This window comes from Anabas testudineus, chromosome 3 (assembly GCF_900324465.2).
Source record: "Anabas testudineus chromosome 3, fAnaTes1.2, whole genome shotgun sequence".
NCBI classification, from domain to species: domain Eukaryota; kingdom Metazoa; phylum Chordata; class Actinopteri; order Anabantiformes; family Anabantidae; genus Anabas; species Anabas testudineus.
Window position 1 is genome coordinate 9,142,479 of NC_046612.1, and position 20,778 is coordinate 9,163,256.

The window sequence follows — 20,778 nt, forward strand, 5'->3', positions numbered from 1 at the left end:
TAGGGCCCTGGCATCACACACACACACACACAGACACACACACACACTCAGGAGAGAACAGTGTAACCACTATAACCAATAGGTTAGGAGTCCGGATTTTGTGGAGCACCAGCGTAAGCTCCATTTGAATATTTACAGGCTGAGCTTTGGGATATGGGAAATGGACAATTGAAGTCATCAATACTGAGGAGAGGTGGTGTTGTGGGGCAGAAAAGGGCCGTTCAATAGGTTAATACACTGGCCTTTCACCTTTTGATTCCAGTTAGGGACATGTCAGCAGAGGAATATATTTTATCTCACACAACCTCCAAGATGTCACATAAGCAACATCTAGCAGAACTAAAGCAGTGGAGAGATCTGTCATACAGTATACAGGTTTCAATAACGAGGCTCGGCCAATGCTTCAGGCCTAATACACTGCAGATTTAGGCCACAGCTTGTCACCACTGACCAAAATAATAATAAATAATACTTAATCTGTTTGACCAGTGCCTGACTTTCATCTCTGTGGTGCCTTTTCTTACTGTTCACATTGGACAGCGTCTGCGTCACGGAACTGCTAAATCCCAACAATGCAAAGCAATTTCCTTCTGGGATTAACAAAGTTTTTTGAATCTTGAATCTATTGTGTGTGTTTAACTACAGATGGAGTTTGAAAGTGTAAACTATAAAGTGAAAATAGATTTGTTTTGTGATAGAGGAAACAGTTGCTGACACACAAAAAAATGAATTAGCACTCTTCTATTTGTCTTTATTTCCATGTAAAAGTAATTTATATTACAGTCTGCTATTTTTTATTTACAGACAATTACACTATTGATGTGTGCAGCAGGGTCCAGTAGTACCTATTATGCGTGCTGGCAGTACAGCCATTTGGCTACACCTGACTAGTTTTTAGTGACAAGACAGATGGATTCACATGAATACAGCTGAAACACTAGATGAATACAGTCTTTAATGGAATTATTTGTTATTATTTACCTTTTATTTATTGTGTTTCAAACTGATATGCTATTAAAAAAGACATTGCTTAAAGTTGTTAAATATGTATTGTCAGAAAGTAATTCTTTTTAGTGATTTAGAAAAAAAATAACATTTTTACCATTGATTACTAAGCAAAAACAATGCAGGACTTCCATCTTTTTGAGATCTTACATGTTGTTGGCAATATAGTAACATGGTTGAATCTCTATATGCACCATCTAAGTGAAAACACAGAGCTGCTTGGTAGGTATTCTACCGTGACCCTGAAATGTAGCATGCCTAGTTGTAGCAACAGTGCATAATAGAGGGAAACAATTCAAATGGTTACAAATGGATTCAGATGTACTGTATTTGACTGTAGGCATACTGGTGTATTCTAGGTAAAAGCTTCTACCCGGTGAGGAGGAGATGGTAAATAATGGAACAAAGTAATTGCCCTCTGTAGAAAATAATACGTTTAGATAAATATTTCACAAAGGTAAATTGCCAAAGGATTGTAAAAGGTTTTATTGTACTGATGGGATTGAGTAAAAACAAGCAAATAAAAAAACAAGAAAGAAAATTCCTTCCTGTAAAGGACGAATATTTTTACATGTCCTCAGGTTAAAGGCTGATCTACAGCTATGGGTGGGAGGGTGGGGGACATGATAGCTATAATGATAAGGGTTAGGGAGAAATGCATTGTACTCTTCGGACACACTTTGTATGAAAAGATGAATTGATCCATCTGTAAGCAGCACTTAGACCCACTCCTCTGCCCGGTCATTACAGTGGGATAAATCAATATTTAATATCCCCCTTTAACAGCCACACTGGATGATCTTAACCTCTCCTTAATCCCATTTATGCTACCTTTCCAGAATCTTCATGTACGCTCTCACTATGATAAACTTCCAAACAAGAGACTGGGGGACATGGGGAGGGGTGGGGGCTATTAAAGACCACACCATATTTATGTCAGGTGAGGCGCTTTCTTGAAATATTAATATTCTGAAACTGACCAAAGTGAAAGCTTTTATCTGGGCATTCAAACCTTTCTAGTCCGTTGGCTTGTATCAGCAAAAGACTCTCTCTCCTTCTCTCTCATTTCACTGCTGAATTATAACCTACTGTTCTTTATTGCAGCCAAAGGATGAAGATGATGGGGCAATTCTTTTAGCTGGCTTGATAAAGCGTGCCTCTAATTTCACACCATCCTAATAGGACCAGTGTCACTGAAACTTAGAGGTGACAATATCTCACTATGATTTGCACAAGCCGGAGAGTCAAAACGTGAGCTCAGTTAAAGTGCCATTCAGCAAGACGTGATCAAGAAAATCTACATGATGCTGCAGTGAAAATGGAAGCACAGAACTTTAGCAGACGCTTTCACTTATTGATATTAATAGGCCTTTTTGAGAGTCATACATGCAAAACATTTATATAGTGGCTGTAGCTATGCTGCAATCATATTTTCAATAATTATCTGGTATTTGCTTTTTGCATTGTCAATACTATGATAGTAAAGTCATTTCTAAAATGCTATTTCAGTTTATGGCCCATTTGTTACTATTTTACTATTAATTTATCTACCCTTCCACAACACACACTCTCTTTATCCCTTTCTTAAAACAGTCTTTCCTCAGGTGGCAAACTAGGACTAACAATAGATGAAACAGGTGATAAGTGACTATTTCAAACACACTCTCATGCTAAAAGGTTCACATACATCTTGTAACTCCATAAAGCCAAGAACATAAATACACAGCTTGAAGTTAGATTTTGTGCAAGAGAAAATTCTGAAAGAAATTGTGCCATGGCATGATTATGCTTTTGTAAGTGCAATAATTGTATAATTAATTTATTTATAATGTTTTATTATCATTAAGATTTTTGCTCTGGTTACTAAGGGATCAGTGCAGGAGAGGCTCCATAGCTGTTGCCTCTGTGCACCGATTTATTTCTTCGCTTCAGCAAGAGCATAGTTGATTGCCACCTGCATAGACAGTGATCTCTTCCAAATACCAAATTAGAGGGAAATCAAAATAGATATTCATTGACTATTTTACATATACATTGACCTAGTTGAGGCTGTTGGTTGAAAGTGTCAGGTGCTGAAATATTAATGAGCATCGCTCCCAGTTCCTGCCTGCTCCTCACAGCCAACTGGCAACATGGCATCAAGCTGAAGAGAGGAGGACAGCTTTTTTCTCTCCTTGATTGACTCATCGATTGAAGATATTTTTAAAGGGAATCCCTGGGAGTGTGTGCTCCTGGTACAAAGCAGCCCCATCCTGCATCAGGGGACGGAGAGGGCTGTAAGTCTGCTTTAATTGGGCAGAAACTTCAGAGTCTTCTTAACCCACACCGGGCACTGCCATGGCCTGTCACGGCCCTCACACCAACATCAACAACACTGAGCCCTCTAAACATGCACACACAAAAATATTCATACTAATTTGAGTACACACATACACGCAGAACTATGCCAGCTCTTATCAATACGGCCACCCCGGACACAGATTTAAAAAAGTCTTAAGAATTACTGCTAAATCAAAATCACCATGTTCCACTTTCTTTATTAGTTTCTTTCCTTAACTACTTTCAGTGAGTGAGGCATGACACTTTAAAACCGCTTGTTTTTTGTTTTATGGAAAAAAAAGCCTGCTATAGAGAAGACCTGGATGAGGGATAAAACAGCAACAGATGATATGACAGTAGTCCGCACCTTGTCAACTCTGCAGTTGTTAAGGCCCACTGCACTGAGGGCGGACAGCTTCGCCTCCATGCCCTGCTGGTGATGTTGCAGCTGTTCCCTCTGGATCTGCTCTCTCATTTTTCGAGCCTCCTGGATGGCCTTCATCACTGTGTCCTGATCCCCGAACAGCGCAGTAGAGTTTAGGCTGGACAGAATATCTATACGCAACACACACACAGCAAAATTAGTCTGCTAGAACACACACCGCCCAAAAAAAACTTCACACAACATTCTGAGAGGGGTATTTATTTGAGATATTAAGTAGCAAAACCTTGCAATGTAGTGGTTTCTCTGGAGTTCATACTGTGAGCATTTGTTTGAACAGAGCAAATCTGTGTGTATATGTGAGATCTTGTTTGTGAAGTGGAGACACTCTGAGGTCTTACCCAGAGATGAGCCCCGGGCTAGGCCTCCTCCAAGTGGGCTGGGGATACCACCCTTGCCAAGAAGACTATTAGGGCTGCTTTTACTGCCGGGGAACAGGTTTTGTGTCGGGGATGTGGGGGATTTGACCAGTTCTGTCATCTTTGGCCGAGCAGACAGGTTGAGCGGCTGTGTTCCTTCCTCCTATGGCAGCAGAGATAGGAGTATGAGAGAAGACAGATATGAATAGGTGGCCTCCCCCCTTCCCCTTTTGGAGGAGCACTGGATTCCCACACAGCACAGTTCTCCACTGTTCCTAGTTAATTATAGGATCCCTATCCTGACCCACACCTCCTCCCTGGTTCTTCCGTCTCTTTGCTTTTTTCCCTCTTCTCTACTCTCCTCATCCATCCTTCCTTAGGAGCTGTGCCACTGCGATCTTCCTCACAGTTGCCCAGCGCCTTTGTTCACACTAATTAAAGCAGATTCTGTCTCTCTGTACATCTTCATCTGTTCTCCCTCTCCTCCTCCCTGCTCTCTGTGTCTGCACTCTGGTTCGAAGAATAAATAATGACCAGATAACGGCGGTGCCAGTGATCAAAGACAGCTGTTCCATTCATCAGATGTCGACTTACATTATCTACTTCATTAACTTGTTTTCTAATTTTGTTCCTCATTTGTGCATACTTGGGTTTATCATTTGGTTTGGTATCCCTATTCCTAAAAGATATGTTGTAATTTAAATAAAATACTCAATAGTTTAGTTCTAAGATGTTTGGCATTATATTTTCTAGGCTTGTTGCCGTGTTAAGAGCAGTTACTGATGTTAGATGAAGAGTGCTATTCTTCAAGGTGCCATCCTCAGCAGTTTTCCCACTGGGATCAAACACTTTATCTATGACTACCTGCAGGTAAACAGTGGGAGGCAGATGAACTTTCAGAGGTCACTCCTTTGCTCAAAATTATTAAAGAACTGAACTCTTGAGAATAGGATAAACACACACAGAACAAATGTAAAGAAAGTGCAGATGAGCAATTAATCTGAAAATTTGCTGGTGTTTTCTTATAAGAAACATAATATTCCCTAAATATAAAAAAAAATCCAAGATGCCAGGCAAAATTCCTTGTAAGCTAGTAAACATCAAAATCAATATCCAAACTAATATTGCAATAAAATGAGTGCTGGATGATTCTGAATAAAATCAACTCGAGCATTTGCATCAAAAATGTCTGTTTGCACATTATAAATCTTGCTGTATATATAGCCGTCTTTTAAATCAGATTAGGGCTTATGCTGTCATTAACAGTATTTTTCAAAGCCCAAGTGTCTCCTTGTCCAAACATATGGCCCAAGCAAAGACTGCCCCAAGGCCTTGTTATTGCTGTGCCAATAACAGTTTGTCATGCAGTGAAGCCGAAAGCGGACAAACAAAACTAAAGGCAATCTGATTCCATTGGACTGTGGATACAGATGGCAGGATGCCAGTGTATGTTTGCTTTCCATTTATATATGATTAATTTCATTTGAAGGCCTTAATTTTGTAATATTTGGCAAAGTTTGTAATATTTTGACTAGGATCGGTGTTGTATTAATTTTGGGATAATTGCCATCCGTCTAATTTGATAAATGGAGAATTGCACTCATGGTGAAATGGTGCTGTTGAGTCCGTTTGATGGCAGTCTTTCAGTGGCAATCCCAGGAAGCAGGAGACCTAAAGGATTGTGTGTGTGTCTGTGAACAGAACCAGAGTGCCTTCCTACAATTTCAAGACTTGATTTATTGCCTTTCTCCATTGTGATATTATTAAGCTAAACCACTCCAAATGGGCATATGTTTGTGATTATGGTCTTAGTGAGTGAAGATGATGTATATGGCCTTTCCTCTGCACGGAGGTCTAGTGGAGGCGTGCCATACAGCAGCAGAAAATAGACATCTGCATTTTGTTTGTTTACAAGGCCAAAAAGTCATCAATCCTACTTTTTGCTTCACTTCTGTCAGCATTAATGTAGCACTGTTGTAATGGTTTTATTCCATTTCAGTTACCAAGAAAAAGACAAAACAGTTTGTTGTGAAAAAAAAATATTAGAAACCATGTGTTCCACAAATTACTGGCTTGGAGCAGCCTTAGTCATAGCAACCATGTCCACAGAGTTCTGGTTAAGAGAGAGGGCCTTAAAACCCCACAGATTGATGGCCTGTGGGGTTGGACTTTGACCGGTCGTGTAAGACTGAAGGAGTGAACAGTGTAGAGGACCATTTATTAACACCAACTAGGCTAGTCTAGGTCAAGTACCACTCAAGGCATGTGCTGCTGGGTGGGCAGGTTGAAGGAGTTGAGCGCTGTACCTTGACTTGAGCGATGGGGCTGGAGGAACTCTTGTCATTCTTTAGAGAGGAGGGAGAAATGGGCCCACTAGCATTGAGGGGCTGGGGTAGTGGGGGCATCTTGGCTCCAGGAGAGACCTGCATGCTGGCAAGCTGGGCGGCATACAGTTGCTGTAGGGAGGTAGAGAAACCCACAAGGCGTTAACATCCAAATCCAGCAAACATTCAAAGTTTTATATTCTGTCTTTTCCTCTCCCTAGAACCCTCTGCTTCTGTGTCTGCCTTCATCCCCCCCTCCCCACCTCCCTTTCACGTCTTTCCTCTCTTTCCATGAGGCTGGCAGAGAACCTCCATCAAAGGTCTTAACTGTATTTCAAAGGCTGAACCCAGAGAGAGACAGCAGTCTTAAAAACCACACAGAGATGGCTTCCATTCAAAATACTTGGAGCCCCTATTTTCCACCCATCACAGAGAAAAGTTTGCCGACTGGATGCAAGTGTGTTAGCAAAGATCTCTCATTTTTCTAGATATACACAGCTTTGTATTGGAGTTTCTGGCCTGTCATTTGTCTCCACACCACCATGTGAGACAGTCCCACTCCATAATGTTAGAAACCCAACCTCAGTTGGATTGCCATCACAGAATATGTTAAACACCAGCATTATTAAGACTTAGAAACCTACACAAAGAACATTGATGTAATCGTCGTTATTTTCCTTGGCGTTAAATCAGTAAGTTGTCAAACTGTTGGTGACATTACCACACAAGATGGTGGTTCAAATCACTGGTGAAGTACTGTAACAGTAGTGCTTGTAACAGCGTTGAAGTCTGAAAGGGCAATTTACTTGTCCACCACTGGGCTGATTATATGGCATAGAAAATGTGGTTGAAGACATTGATATGAGGGAAGTATTAAAAAAAAAAAAAAAATCTGGTGAGCCACAGACTGCTGATTGTCTGTTTAAGCATATTTTAAACATAGTAATTCATCCTTTATCCTTAATAAAAGTATAGTTTCATGTATTGATATTAAGCTGCATGCCTTTTTCTTTTAAATATGCTTAATAACAAATAATACAAGAAGAACTGAAGAATTTTTATTTTTTATTTTTGCCCTTGTTTTTCTGTGCCTGTAGAGCCCAGCACTCCCACACTGCTGAGACTTCTTTTAGCCCCAGGTCTGTATTGATTGGACACCAGGTAAGTGATGAAATAGGCTTTTGTCTCCTGCTGCAAATGGCAGGGATCTGTCAAATAGAACTACTGTCTGAGAAAGAGTGTTACTCCATGTAGCCTTAGACCTCACTTCATCAGACAGATAGTAGCCCTTAACTCCCCCACTGGCCGACCATCCCCAGACTAGGTAAACCTTATGGTTTGTTGTGTTATTCACTCAGATGGTGCTGTCAGGGAGAATCTAATTTCTCTTCCTCTGGCCAATCAGCAAACCCAGTCTCATTTCCTGGTTTGACTGGCCACATACAGACCGCATTTGTGTGTGTAGGAACGGCGTCCCGCCGACCCCTCTGGCCTCACCTTCATCTGCTGTGTAGTTGCAGACTAAAGCCAAACAAAGCACTTTATGTCCATGCACATATCTCCAGATATAAAGACATATGTGCTCCTGTAAGAAACTTTATCGCTGCCACATAAGCGGCAGTACAAAAGGTCCATTCTTCCAGCGGACCTGGGGATAACAACAGCACATGGGCAGCGGAAATGACAGACCGATTATGTTCCCACAATGATAGCACTGCCCCCACCTCCCTCACAAACAGCCTTTTGTCTCCGACAGGAATGGACACAGGCGAACCCAACTCTTTTTTTCTTCTCATCTGAGCTAGACTTAGTTAATGTCAGTGGTAAAGGTACTCTGTGTGTGTGTGTGTGTGTGTGACAGAGAAAGAGAGAATGGGGATACTCCTTTCACTACCTGTCACTCCCGGCTACAAGTCTGTTGGACAGATGTTTTCTAACAGGCCTGCCAACAGGCATGCCTCTGACCTTGAGTGGGAAGAACTTTATTGTCCCGGAAAAAGAGCATAATTAGAGTTTGCCTCAAATTAGAGGCGTTCAGGATGCCCCTTTACAAGACTGATTAACAGGTCAGTGCCATTGGGTGAGAAGCAGTAGTTATCCTTGTAACTAGAAGCAGTCTGCCGCCAAGAGCCAAAGTACAATAAATACAATTGGGGAAAGACAGATGAAAGGTCATCGCTACCATACATCACTCAAAGGCAAATATGAAATACATCAGTTTTAATTGTGTACAGTCTAGTGGCTTTTGATTAGCATTATCGAATAGCTAGGTAAAAAACATCAAAGACAGTAAATTTACAGTCGACTACAACATTAGCACCCAGCACCTTACTTAAGTTATGAACAACAACCTAACAAAGCATTTCACAGATTGGCAATTTAACTGGAATTCTGGTTCTAAGGCTGAGGGATGATGCATCCTGCCAAGACTGGTCTCCCCGAGCAGGAGACATCTGCCTGTTTCCCCCAGTTGACACTCTCACATCTAATAACGCCTTCTTCATATCTACTTGCCAGGTGGGGGCAGCAAAAGGTTCATGGTAATGAGGGTCAAGCTGAAAGTCAATGCTCCACCTCTGTGGTATTGGAACTATAGGTGGAAGTCTGAGTGGCGTTCTTTCCCTTTTTCCTCTCTATAATCCAAACAATAGTAGTTTAGTTCATTAGAGCTACACACTAACGTACAGGTCATGTGGTAGAACATGGCAAAATAAAATAATAGCCATAAATCTGGCAAAACAGAAATTATATACTGTGTGCGTTTGTATATTATGTGTTCCCTAAGCTTCACACCACTTTCCAATATTACAAGTGTGGCGTATAGTAGCAAAACACAGTACGTGTTATTTTCTGTTGTCTGGTGCTTTGAGGATTTGCCTTTTTCGAAAAATCAAAGCTATTTTTATATAGAAATAACATGAATGGGGAGACACACAAACACAAAATCTAAGGGCTTTCTTTTGACCCCATCATTCCCCGTTTCCCAGTAGAGTGGAGCAGATCTCAGCAAGCATGGATTCAAAGTGAGTGCAGCACGCCCAAGGTCAGCCTGTTAGCCTCTGGTAATTAAAATCAAGCCCTCTGGAGGCAGCAGAGGTTAAACGGGGAGGTTTACTTTTCTGCCTGCGACATTAAATTGAGATTACACACTCTGCTGATGATGTTAGACATGTCATAAGTACAATGTGCAGTTAAGACAGACAGCCTCTGTTTGTTTAGTAAAACAACTAAGCTGATACTATGACTTAATATACAATACAATCAGCTACAACAACAACATAGATTTTCTGTTCTATCGCTAATCGAATGCTTTTTTCCTTTCCAAAAACACTGGAGCCACATACCTTTTTAAAAGAGGAACAAAACTTTCTGTGGAAAAACACATGTGCATCTAATTTTTCTCATTGGCAGGATGGCAATATTAGCTGGAAAATACAGTGTCAGATTTGTTGCTGCCAGCAGTTATGGTGCATTTACCATTTACAACTGCAGCCTGCAAAAACATTTTTTTTTAAAATAAAGACAAATAAATTGCTTTAAAACCAATGAACATCCTTCTTTACATGATGTAAACATTATCTGATGAATGCGCGTCTCTTTGTGTATGAGTGCATTTGTCTGTCAGTGTCTTATTCACCTCTGCCTGGCCTGGGTGCTGAGCACTGGGCTGGATATGAGAACATTAACTGTGCTTCAGTGCACCACACCATTTAAAAGGCAGCACAACGCCAGCCCTGTTTGCCACAAGGCTTGTACAGGCTCATTGCCCAGGGCGACCAGGCAGGCTGACCCAGGCTAAGCCCAGATGTCGGGAGTGGAGCAAGGCATCCTGGTGCACTGTGCCGAAGCTTTCCAGTATGGCCCAACATCTGTCTCATCTGCTGGCACCCAACCTGCTCTGCTCTAACCCCTCCTTCCTCCTCTTGTCTATCTCTATCTTACATCAACACTATATATATATTTCACTTCACATCAGTTTGTCTTTCTGGCACATAAACAAACACAGCCCATCTTGTGTAAGTGTGTGTATGGGTTTCTCCAGGCCCAGGGGCCCCAGAGCCAGCCCTCCCATTCAGTGCTGCTCACTGCATTATCCACTCTATCTGTCCATCTGTCCCTCTGTTCACCACAGCCTCTATCCAGATGCTCACCTAGCCGCCCTATTAGCCAGTCTTCCACACACAGCTAGCATTGCTGCACTGCTCTGGGTTACCTTCAAAGACCAAGCTCCTCTGCTCATAAACACAGAAACAGCTGCTCTCTACAGTATGTCTGTTCTCTCCTTACTCCCCTCCTCTCTCCCTCTCTCTCTTTCAAAGTCAAAAGTGCTTCACTTGTTAATGATGGAAGCTGTTTCTTCACATCTGTACTGCATAGGCCTTTACATCTAGACAAAACAAGTGTGGTTTGCTTTCTTCTGTAACAGTTGTCCCTGGCTGTAACGCTCTTATCACTCCAATCATCTTAAGCCACTAAGTGCTTGTTCAGATGTGTCTGTGTGAGATCTGGTCTGGGTTGTCACTGAACATTTATCCAGAGAAGTGTCACAGCCGCAATGCAGTAGATAGTAATTGTGATGTTAAGTTTTACTTCAAGCAGCTTACTATCAGTACTGTAAAGTATACTGGTGTGATTGGCTTGGACAATTCAGGGAAAGAAGTGCAAGCACACTGACAGAAGGAGAAAAAGAAGAGGATGGGAGTAATTCAGGGAGAAATACCCAAACTAAGACAGTGAGACAAGACTGAAGATGTGGATGGGAAATTGGAAACGTAAGACAGTGATACGGAGACAGCAAGAGCTGGAAAATGGTGCTTTCTATTTATTCAGTCCTAGTAGTGATAGTGCATACATAGAACCCAGATGTTCTGTTTTATCCAATAAGACATTCCTTAAAATGGCTTAAACCCCAATGTCTGCTTCCAATAATAAAAACAGGACCCAACAGTGCTCCTCGTGTTTACTGTTTCTGTAAAAAGGACGGGGGATATATATCAAGTTCATAGTGTCCTTTCTTAAATTGTTTTTTCACTTGGCAACTGATGCAAGCTATAGTGTACAAGCAGCAAATTAAGTGCTATCTCAAATAGAAAATTCTTTTGTGGAATTAGGGAAATTCTCATCTCCTTGTCTCTTCACTCAATTGAATATAGTAGGTGTCCGGACAGATTGGGGTACAATCTAAGCACAATTTCCTCTGTTAGGTGAGAGGTGTCAGTTGTAATCAGGGAAGGACAGGCAGGGATGGAGCCATTGTTTCCTGCTGGTCCTGGGCTCATCCCCGCGCTATGTGGGTACTAATGAAGAGGGGCATGTCGCGCTGGGATAGTTTACCCGCCTCCTCTCCTGTGACTTGAGGACGAGAGCCAATCTGTCAGGAAAACATTGAGTGAAATTGCCCTGTGGTACAGCAATGCCTGGTGACAGCCACTTGCAGACTGCCAGCCACCAGAGTGACGCTACCACCCTGTATTGACAAGCAAATTACAGTCTCCAACACTCAAACGCATCCTGGAAGATTCATTTACATCCATCAGCTCTAAGCCTTTGTTACCTTGTTGGGATTTCTTCTCTTACAGAGAAAGGGCGGGAAAAGAGGGGAGGATCCCAGACTGTTATGACAGAGGAGATTGTGAAGAGGCTGCGTGGCCAACATTAAGACTGACGGAGCGCCTGGCCTCTCTGCCTGGATGGCTGATCGCATTACCTCGACAGCATTGTGGGAATTAATTCTTCCAATAAGATCATTTTTTAAGGTTCATATATTGCACAATCTAAGCTGAATAAATTGGTGTAAATTATACCTTGCCATGCAGGTGACAGGAATAGATATTTTAATTGGAGGGCAGCCTATTCAGTCATATATATGTGAGACTTTATGTGCGTGCGTGTAAGATGAAGAATGGACTTGAAACTGGAGAAGTTTAGGGCAGTTTGAAGGGTTAGTGGAGAATTGTGCTTGATGAAAAATATACAAAAAAATACAGTGATATGATATTTAGTGATGAGTAATAAGTGAAATTTGTAGGGAGCCGTTAATCATCTTATTTTATTTGATTTTAATAGTTCTGTTATTCTAAATAATTTTACCAGCGGTGTTTAAATTACAAGTTGCATCAACAGTGAACATAATATATTCATTTTGAAGAAGCAGTCACTCTTTTTTGACCCAGCACACTACAGCCACAAGTACAAACTGCATTAATTGACAAAGGGTCTCCTCAATTCTGTTAAATTAACTTCAATTAAATAAGCCCCTTACACACTGTGTTGTGATTTGCCATTGTTCATGAGAAGAACTTTTTTTTGTACTCAAAAAGTCCTAACACACACACACACACACACACACATACACACACACATACACACTGAAGAACACTCCTCGGTTGAAGAATCAGGGTGCTGCTGCTATTATTGCTCTAAAAGGGAGGAGACAACTCCAACTTAATTCACTGTCTGGATTGATACGATGTTTTTAATCATAGCAGGCTCCCAGTGCTTTGTAGAGGAAGTGGTAGCAGTCACATGGTTTGTTGATCCCAGCTATGTAGAAAAGGGCATGTTTGACTTGCCTTGCTGTTTTAAGGGGAGTCTCTGTGCAGGGTAAATAGCAGCCAGCAGGCAGAATATGTGACAGGCTGACAGACTTCAATTAATGGAAAATGCACCTCTTTTTGTTTACTGTGTTCTGTAAAGGTCAGCCAAGTCATGGTCTTGGAGGCACTGTTTTTGCCCATTCCCAGGGTTAGATACATAATCAGAATTAATGACTCTAGACCTGTCTCCCCTCCTCACTCCAACCTTCAGATATATGACTGTCTCATCTGACCTCATACACCACTATAAATAGACTCAGCATGCCTGTTTGAACTATCACTACTTTCCAATGGACTTTGCTATGATACACAAAGTAAGCGGCACATATTCACTTACGCAGCCTCCATATTTTACTCTCACAGACACACATTTTCAAACATGAGCAGACTCATTTAACACCTTACATGCTTCTGATAGCTCTTCTCATGTCTGCATAATGACGCACAGCTCTTCAGAGCCAGCTGCATGCATTGTTAGGACTTGCCAAGGCTCGTTAGCGCTGACAGTGGTAGCCTCCGAAGGACAAATGCCACATATATCAGTGTGCACAGAGTTCCCTACTCAGTCTTGTTTAATCTTGTCACACATCTCTCTGCTGTTGAGCATCACGTGTTGTAACTTTCAATATGTTTTCGCTGTTGTTGACAATGCAGCAAAGCAGCAGTGGCCGCTTAACCATACATTAGGCATAAATGCATTTTAGTCAGTTGTTGTCTTCTTTTGTTTCCAATAATCAGAACAGATTTGTAGATACATCAGACTTAAGCTCCTCAATTACTCAGCAAATGCAAAATAAACAGATGATGAGAGGAGCCATGAGCAGAAGTGTGACCAAATAAATATGGTTGTTATTTCAGCCTGTCATTGCGACTAAAAGTCAGTAAAAATTATCAAAGGAATTATGGCCAACATGGACACAAAGATCAAGCATGGGCTGAGAGAGCAGTGGTAACAGTAGTATTTATATTAGCAACAACTTGATGGATAGAACACAGATAATTATCTTTATTAAGCATTATGGCCTTAGGTTAAGCTCTGATCTGGGTTGAGCTTTTTAAAATGCTGTGAGAAAAATCCTGGAGGAGCCTGTAGGGCTTGGATCCTATCCCAAGATTTTCTATGGTTCAAAGCCCCTACTCTGCCTCACTTTTTGTCACATACCATGAGTTAAATTTCACTACAAACACTTAAAATACTCTTTGTTTTCTTCGCGGCGTTACAATATCTACTACAGTGGTTCTACTAGATTAAAGCAATAAAGTGATTTTCACACAGACAATTGTCTTGTGATAAATTCTCTGGCAGGTGATTAAGGCACCTAAGTGATTTTCATTCTCTATAATAACTATTATCTTCCCAACTCCTCTGTCTGGCAGAGGAGTGGGGATAAATCCTCTATAAAACAGGATAAATTACATATGTAAGGTGATAAGCGTATGTGAGTTGGGGGCCTCCAGGATTATTTAGTGCACAGCTCATTGCTGAGCATACAGCTGCTTAGCCTGCCCTGGGCTTGGCAGGCGTCCCTAGCATTCTTTGTCATAGTTCTGTACATACCTGAAGCTGGAGGGGGCTGAGTCCTGACGCTGCTGCAGCTGCCATTGTGGATGGAATGAACTGCACCGGGTAGTTATCACCTGTCAGAGAGAGGGAGAGAGAGACAACAATGCATACAGGTTCAGACAATGAGCCGGCCCACAGCCACCAGGCAAGTGCCAACACGGTTCCCGGGCCCTCCACTACTTTGCCACAGCAATGTGGCACATTGCAACGAGCCCTCGGCTTCAAGCCCAAATATCTGCAATAACAAAAGGCTAAGCTGGTTTGACTGGAGCAGGATTACTTAGGAACGTTCCACACCATTCCCTCCTTTCTCCACCTGCACTCCTCTTGGAAAACACTATAACAACAATAACTACGACATAGCTTAACAAGTTGGAGGTTCTTTAAGGATGTTTGTGCGCGTGTGTGTGTTTGTGTTCAGAATAAATGCTAAATCTCCCTTGGTATTCAATTAGCAATTATGTAAAAGGACTAGCGTGTTCTCTCAGGCTGTTCATACAGCTGGAAACTTGTCTGGCTATTGTTCAACGCTATATTGTTTGTTTCTGAGTAATAGCTTTGGCAGGGAAAACACTTGTATGCGAACTGGTTAGAACAAGTGTGCAGTCACAATAACAAGGGTAAAAAAAACACACACACACATATCACTGTGATCAAGGAAGGAAGAATTGGGCTTCAAATAGCAACACTATTCATTTTACTATTCACTACTGTTCGGGCTGCAATCAGCACGTTTGTCAGACAGGGATATAAAAACGGCTGCGGTGTGAGTGATATCCATTGAGGTGAAGAAGCTTTTACACACTCAACCTAGTGTGTCGAGACTGGACAGCACAGCATTCATAGAGGGAAGGTTGGTTTGAAGCATGTGTCTGGAGGAGGGGAGTGGGGAGGGGTAGTTGGCCTCCGCTCAGACCCCACTTCTGCCTGTCACTTCTCCTCACAAACATATGGAGCCATTAAGCCACAGACAAGGTAAATGTATATACCTTCTCTTTCACTTTGCCCTCGCCCGCTCGCCTCACTTTGCAATCTTGTACAGCACAGCACAATGTGATACAGGCCATGGAAATTCAATCCCCATTTAGTAGCAAATAAAATCACACAGCACAAGTGGTTTCAAATAGTGCTGGGTTGGATATGTGGGGGTGCACTGTGGTTATTTCTACACCTCCTCTTTTTGGTATCGCTTTCTCTCAGCGTCTCTCTGTGCTGTCTGTGACGTCGGATTTGGGAATAATAAACTGCTGGGTGTCTTTAGATGTCATGTGAAACCTGGAGAGGATCATGTGCTAAGTGAGCATGCCACCATTGCTGGAGGGGGGGCTCAGGCTCCAAGGTCTGGGCCTAGGGTCTGCGTTAAGGCACCAGACTCCAGTAGGATGGGCACTGTGCCAGTTTGACATCACTGGCGAAAGGAAACTACATTTAAAACTTATTTTAACTGGTCATTGCTGGTCCCATGCCTAGATCCTGGACCCTGAATGCTAAAGGGCTGAGTGGGGAGTGCAGGTGACACCATGGTCACAGGAGGCTGTATTTCAACGCTCATGTGATACCATAAAATATATGGGGGCTGACAGATAAATAGCTGAGACATTTCTTAGGCTAGATCATTTGATGATGAATGACTATAACCCACAAACATGATCTTTAATCACCTGCTTTTAAACTGCATTGAATAACTAAAGCTCTTCATAGAATAATAACAAGCTTATGTATACAACTTTAGACTGTTAAGATTTAATTTTTAAGTAGATCTAATGAGACCAAATTTAAGTTTATTAATTTAAATGTGAACACAGTGTGAAAAAAAACATGTTGTGCAACTTGAATAACTTAAATAATAAACACCACGTCAGAGAACCTGATTTATTCTGACAGCTAGAATGTGGAAAAAAAGAAAGAAAGAAAAGAAAAAGATTGAAAATAAAATAGTAAGGAGAGGAAACTGGTAACTGTCAGCAGGTTGTCTATGAGGAAGACTGGCACATGAGCCTAAAGACTAAGCGGCCATTCTGCATTCTCCATTAGAAGCACATCAGACTGAATGCTGCCGTGTCTGTGTAAACAGTGCGAACAGACTGGGGAAGTCCGTCTTGTATATATTTGTTTTAAAGATGAGTTGGTGTCTCTACGACTGTGCTTGTCTACCATGCAACACCAGGCCATTGAGCACAGCCAGTGTATGGGGTGATGACTTACCACTACGATGCCAGAATGACTCTGTTAGCATGTGAGCACCACAGGGCTGGGGATCATAAGCAGTGGTCCCTGGGAGCTGTCTCATAATGATAACATCAGATTAGTGTGCCTTAGTCTTAGAAGTGAATGCTTGGCCACTCACTTCATGGAGAAAGGACACGGCAGCATCCTGTACACCCTGCAGGTGGTGGTGATAACATTGTACTTTCTGGGTATATTGTGTATATTGTGTTGGACAGGGAGAAATAATAGAGGTTTTGAAAATAACTCTCCCGACTACTACAATCATTTTCAGACCCCCCTTGCTATTTCTTTATGAACTCATGAATTATGCAGGACCCATACACATGCCGACCCCTGACCATGATTCCATAATGGCTCCTGTTATTTGAACTAAAACATTTTCCGTGTCAAACCTATTGCAGAAAGCACACTGGTAAAAGACTCCCCCTCAGGCATTTTGTTTAAGCTGTCATGGCTCCATAGTTCCAAAATAGCTGACTTTCTTTTTCATCTTGTGGTTTTATAGTTAATTCATTAACTGCACTACCACACCTTTTAATGTTCTGCTGCAAACCTGCTGACTTCCCAGTGTTTTCTTATTTCTGTTTTCAGCCTAACAACAGACGAGCACACTTCCCTTTTACTAGCTGGGACAGTGAGGTTTTCATCAGCGTAACACTCTCTTCTTCTACTTGTGTAGAGAAGAGAAATTGGGAAAGCATTTTTTTTTTTTAAATGTACAAATTTAGTTTAATTTGATTAAATAATTTATAGGCATCTAAAAATGACTTGGTCCTGGAACCAACTAGAGCATGTGAGGTGAAAGGCTTAGAGAAGCAGGGAGCAATTTAGTCCATGGATCTTTTATTATATTTAATATGAGCATGTGGAGTTTGTGGAGGCACATCTTTAATTTTCACTGGAATATAAGGGTGTATGAGGTTACTGCTTTAACAACATGTTGCATTCCTTTTTTATTTTGAAGGCTGTGGAGCTTGTCTTTTACACTATTTGAAAGACAAAGGGAGATAAAGAGACATGCTGTTACAAGCAATGAAAACAGTTATATGTGCAGGAAAACCTGTTCCTTCGCATCATCCCAAAACTATCCACCTTATTATTGTCTTTTAATTACTTAATTTTATAGTCGAGAAACATAATTGTGTGAACGGTAATAGGGAAATTGCTAACAGTAGGATGACTTTTGATTGTGTGTTCATCTCCTGTGTTATTAGATCTCTAACAGTGGGTACTTGAAAAATGATTACAGCCAGCACACTTCTGAAGGATACTTTCATGTTGAAGACATGTTTACATTCCTCTGCTTCTCTACCCATATCTATTGTTCCACACGGTCTAGAACATTCCTGGGCTTTGGTCTCAAGTCCAAGTCCAGACAGAGCAGAGCACGTCAGTGGCCTCGAGTGAAACGAGCTTGTGTTTGTTGCTATATGTTTGTTGTGCAAGAACTTTTAAGTTTACAACTACAAATTGGAATTATAAATAAGGAACAAGACAAGTAAAGCAGAGTGAGAAAGGGAGAATGACAAAATGAAGACGTGAGTTGAAAAAATACCTGGCTTATACGACATTCCTGGAGGGAAGAGAAAGCCTTGCTGGGCGGCGGCTGCTGCTGCCAGAGTGCGTTGGTCGTGTGGAAAAATGGGGATCATGAGCGGAGGCATGTGACCCTGGACCTGCTGAACAGATAAGGAGCAGAGATCAGAGAGAGGCCTAAGCATGAGCACAGTACACAGAAACATAGAGCCCAATCAAGGGGAGGCCAGATCACAGCCCTTCCTAACACGTGCTGACAGGGGGCTCTGCAGCAATGACGGCCTTCGTGTGCTCACACAATACCTGGCCAAGCTACGCCTGCTCTTAATCCAAACCGCAATTTCACCGCTCTACATCAAAGGCGTAGGCACATTGTTCCGGTATCAGTCAGCGGAAGTGACAAGCAGGACAAAGAGCCGAAAGGCTTGGCTTCTGTAGAGAAGTACAGATTGGCAGTAGATACAGTATGTCAGCAAGAAGATTGTTGAAAGTACTACACAAGTGGAGAGGCTGAATTGATCAGCTTGTACATGTGCACACACACACACACACACACACACACCTCAAGGGAACATTACTCAACTACTCACATAATTTTGCCGTATTTCATTTTAATGTCGTTCTCTGACTGACTCTTCCACTCTCATATTAACCTTCATCATCCAGCCTGTTGCTGATTTGCCTGCTGAATGTGTGTATGTGTCAAGAGTGGGTGAGTAGCTTTTGTCTCAGGAGTGGTGTTCAGAGGTTTTGCAAGGTCCAATCTTACTGTCACTCCCTGCTTCCTGAAACTCTATGATGGGGAGCAGCCCAACTATCATGGGTCTGCGAGGGTTAATCTAGCACTGAGCCAGGCAACCTCAGGGGAACCTGCCTGGAAAATGGGTTAATAAAGGTTATCCCCCAAAATAAACACTTTACAGAATGTTTCTCCATTCATCCCTCCTTAAAATCAACTCGCAATAAAACAGGTCTGGGTGCAATTACTGCCGCTGCACTGGGGCATGAAATCAACCTGCTCTGAGCAATGACTTTTTCCCCCATGTTCTGGCTGAGGTCTGCTATGATCTCCACTTTTTCGGGCCATGCTGCTACCCCTGTAGACCCTTTACCGGAGTAGTCGCACCTAGTTTTCTTAGCACACTAAACCTACTTAAAACTGCTTTATTGATCTGTCCAGAGGTGCCGAGCTAGACTGAAAACTAAATAGAATCATTTTATGTCTACTGAGCTTTTACAGAGGTGCAAGTGCAGAAAGTGCATTACAGAAGAATAGAAAAGTATGGAATTCTATAAAATGTGCTGTTGCTCAAGAAAAATAAATGGCCAAGGAGACTGCGACAAATGACCTCAAATAAAACATTGCTTTATAGGGATGTGTGTTCCAAGTTTCCAGGCTGAATGGATGAAAGATGGATCTTGGCCTTGCATGTATGGAACATATGGAAAAACACAATAATTAATGTCACAACATGAGGTAGGGCCAGTGACAGGCGGGGGGACACTGGAGAACACAGCTTTTCTCTGTCTGTGTATTTGGACTGTAAAACCAGATGGAGTCTGTTGCTGAATGTGCGGTAGTCACAGAGCAGAAAAAGACTCCCTTAAGTCCACATGCCTCCTAGTGTGTTACAAATGTGTTGCACGGTAGTTCATTTTCAAGAATTAGCTAACATACATCGCTAGTAAATTAAACGTTTTTTCATTCTTTCTTCTTCTAAATAAAACGGTGTTTTACTAAACCAACTAAACTAAACAGAAGAAATGAAAAACCTGATTCCTAGAAGTGACGATTCTTGACTTTCAAATCAGTTTTTCAAAATAAGCAAATCATTCACAGCTCTCTCTCTCTTTATTTCTTCTGGCTCCGAATTTTCGGAGCTCCAAACACTCTCCGAAGTCAAAACATTGTTGCAAGACTGGTGTAACCTTAAAAGTGTATTGATCTAATGTTAAGGATTCTCACAAACATAATTATAATCATCCTTTTTTAAATCATATAGCAAAACAAGCTGCTTCACAAGAAGAAACAATAGTCTTGATGTTACACAATGGGGGGAAAAAAGCATATAAATAGTTCCCATCATTCACACTCATTTATTTAAAAAATATGTGACTACATTAATTAAAATAAGTGAATTGCACCAGATTATGCACAGTATATTTACTGTGAGACATCAGCAAAGGTTTACAGATACTCGATGGTATCGTTTCGCCAGCAGCACTAAATGTAAATGATATAATTTCATCTGGGATATCAGCTTTTATTACTATTATTATTTTAAAATATGGAGCAGAATATACAAGATTCATCGAGGCGAGACAGAGTGTAAATGTGCGTTGAAGGGGAAATAAATGCATTGAGTTTGAATGGCTGTGATTTGCAGTAATGAGCTTCACACAT

General features: G+C 41.6%; 1 protein-coding gene across 4 annotated transcripts in view; it reads right to left on the reverse strand.

The window, feature by feature from the left end:
• The window catches only part of sox6 (SRY-box transcription factor 6), a 129,597-nt gene that overhangs the window by 19,485 nt on the left and 89,334 nt on the right, over positions 1-20,778 (reverse strand). For all 4 annotated transcript variants that reach the window (XM_026378349.1, XM_026378350.1, XM_026378351.1 and 1 more), the window contains 5 exons: positions 18,394-18,514; positions 14,604-14,683; positions 6,432-6,581; positions 4,108-4,288; positions 3,692-3,879 (listed from right to left, as the gene is read on the reverse strand). In XM_026378349.1, coding sequence (XP_026234134.1) covers positions 3,692-3,879; positions 4,108-4,288; positions 6,432-6,581; positions 14,604-14,683; positions 18,394-18,514 — 720 coding nt within the window. The remainder of the gene's footprint in view (positions 1-3,691; positions 3,880-4,107; positions 4,289-6,431; positions 6,582-14,603; positions 14,684-18,393; positions 18,515-20,778) is intronic.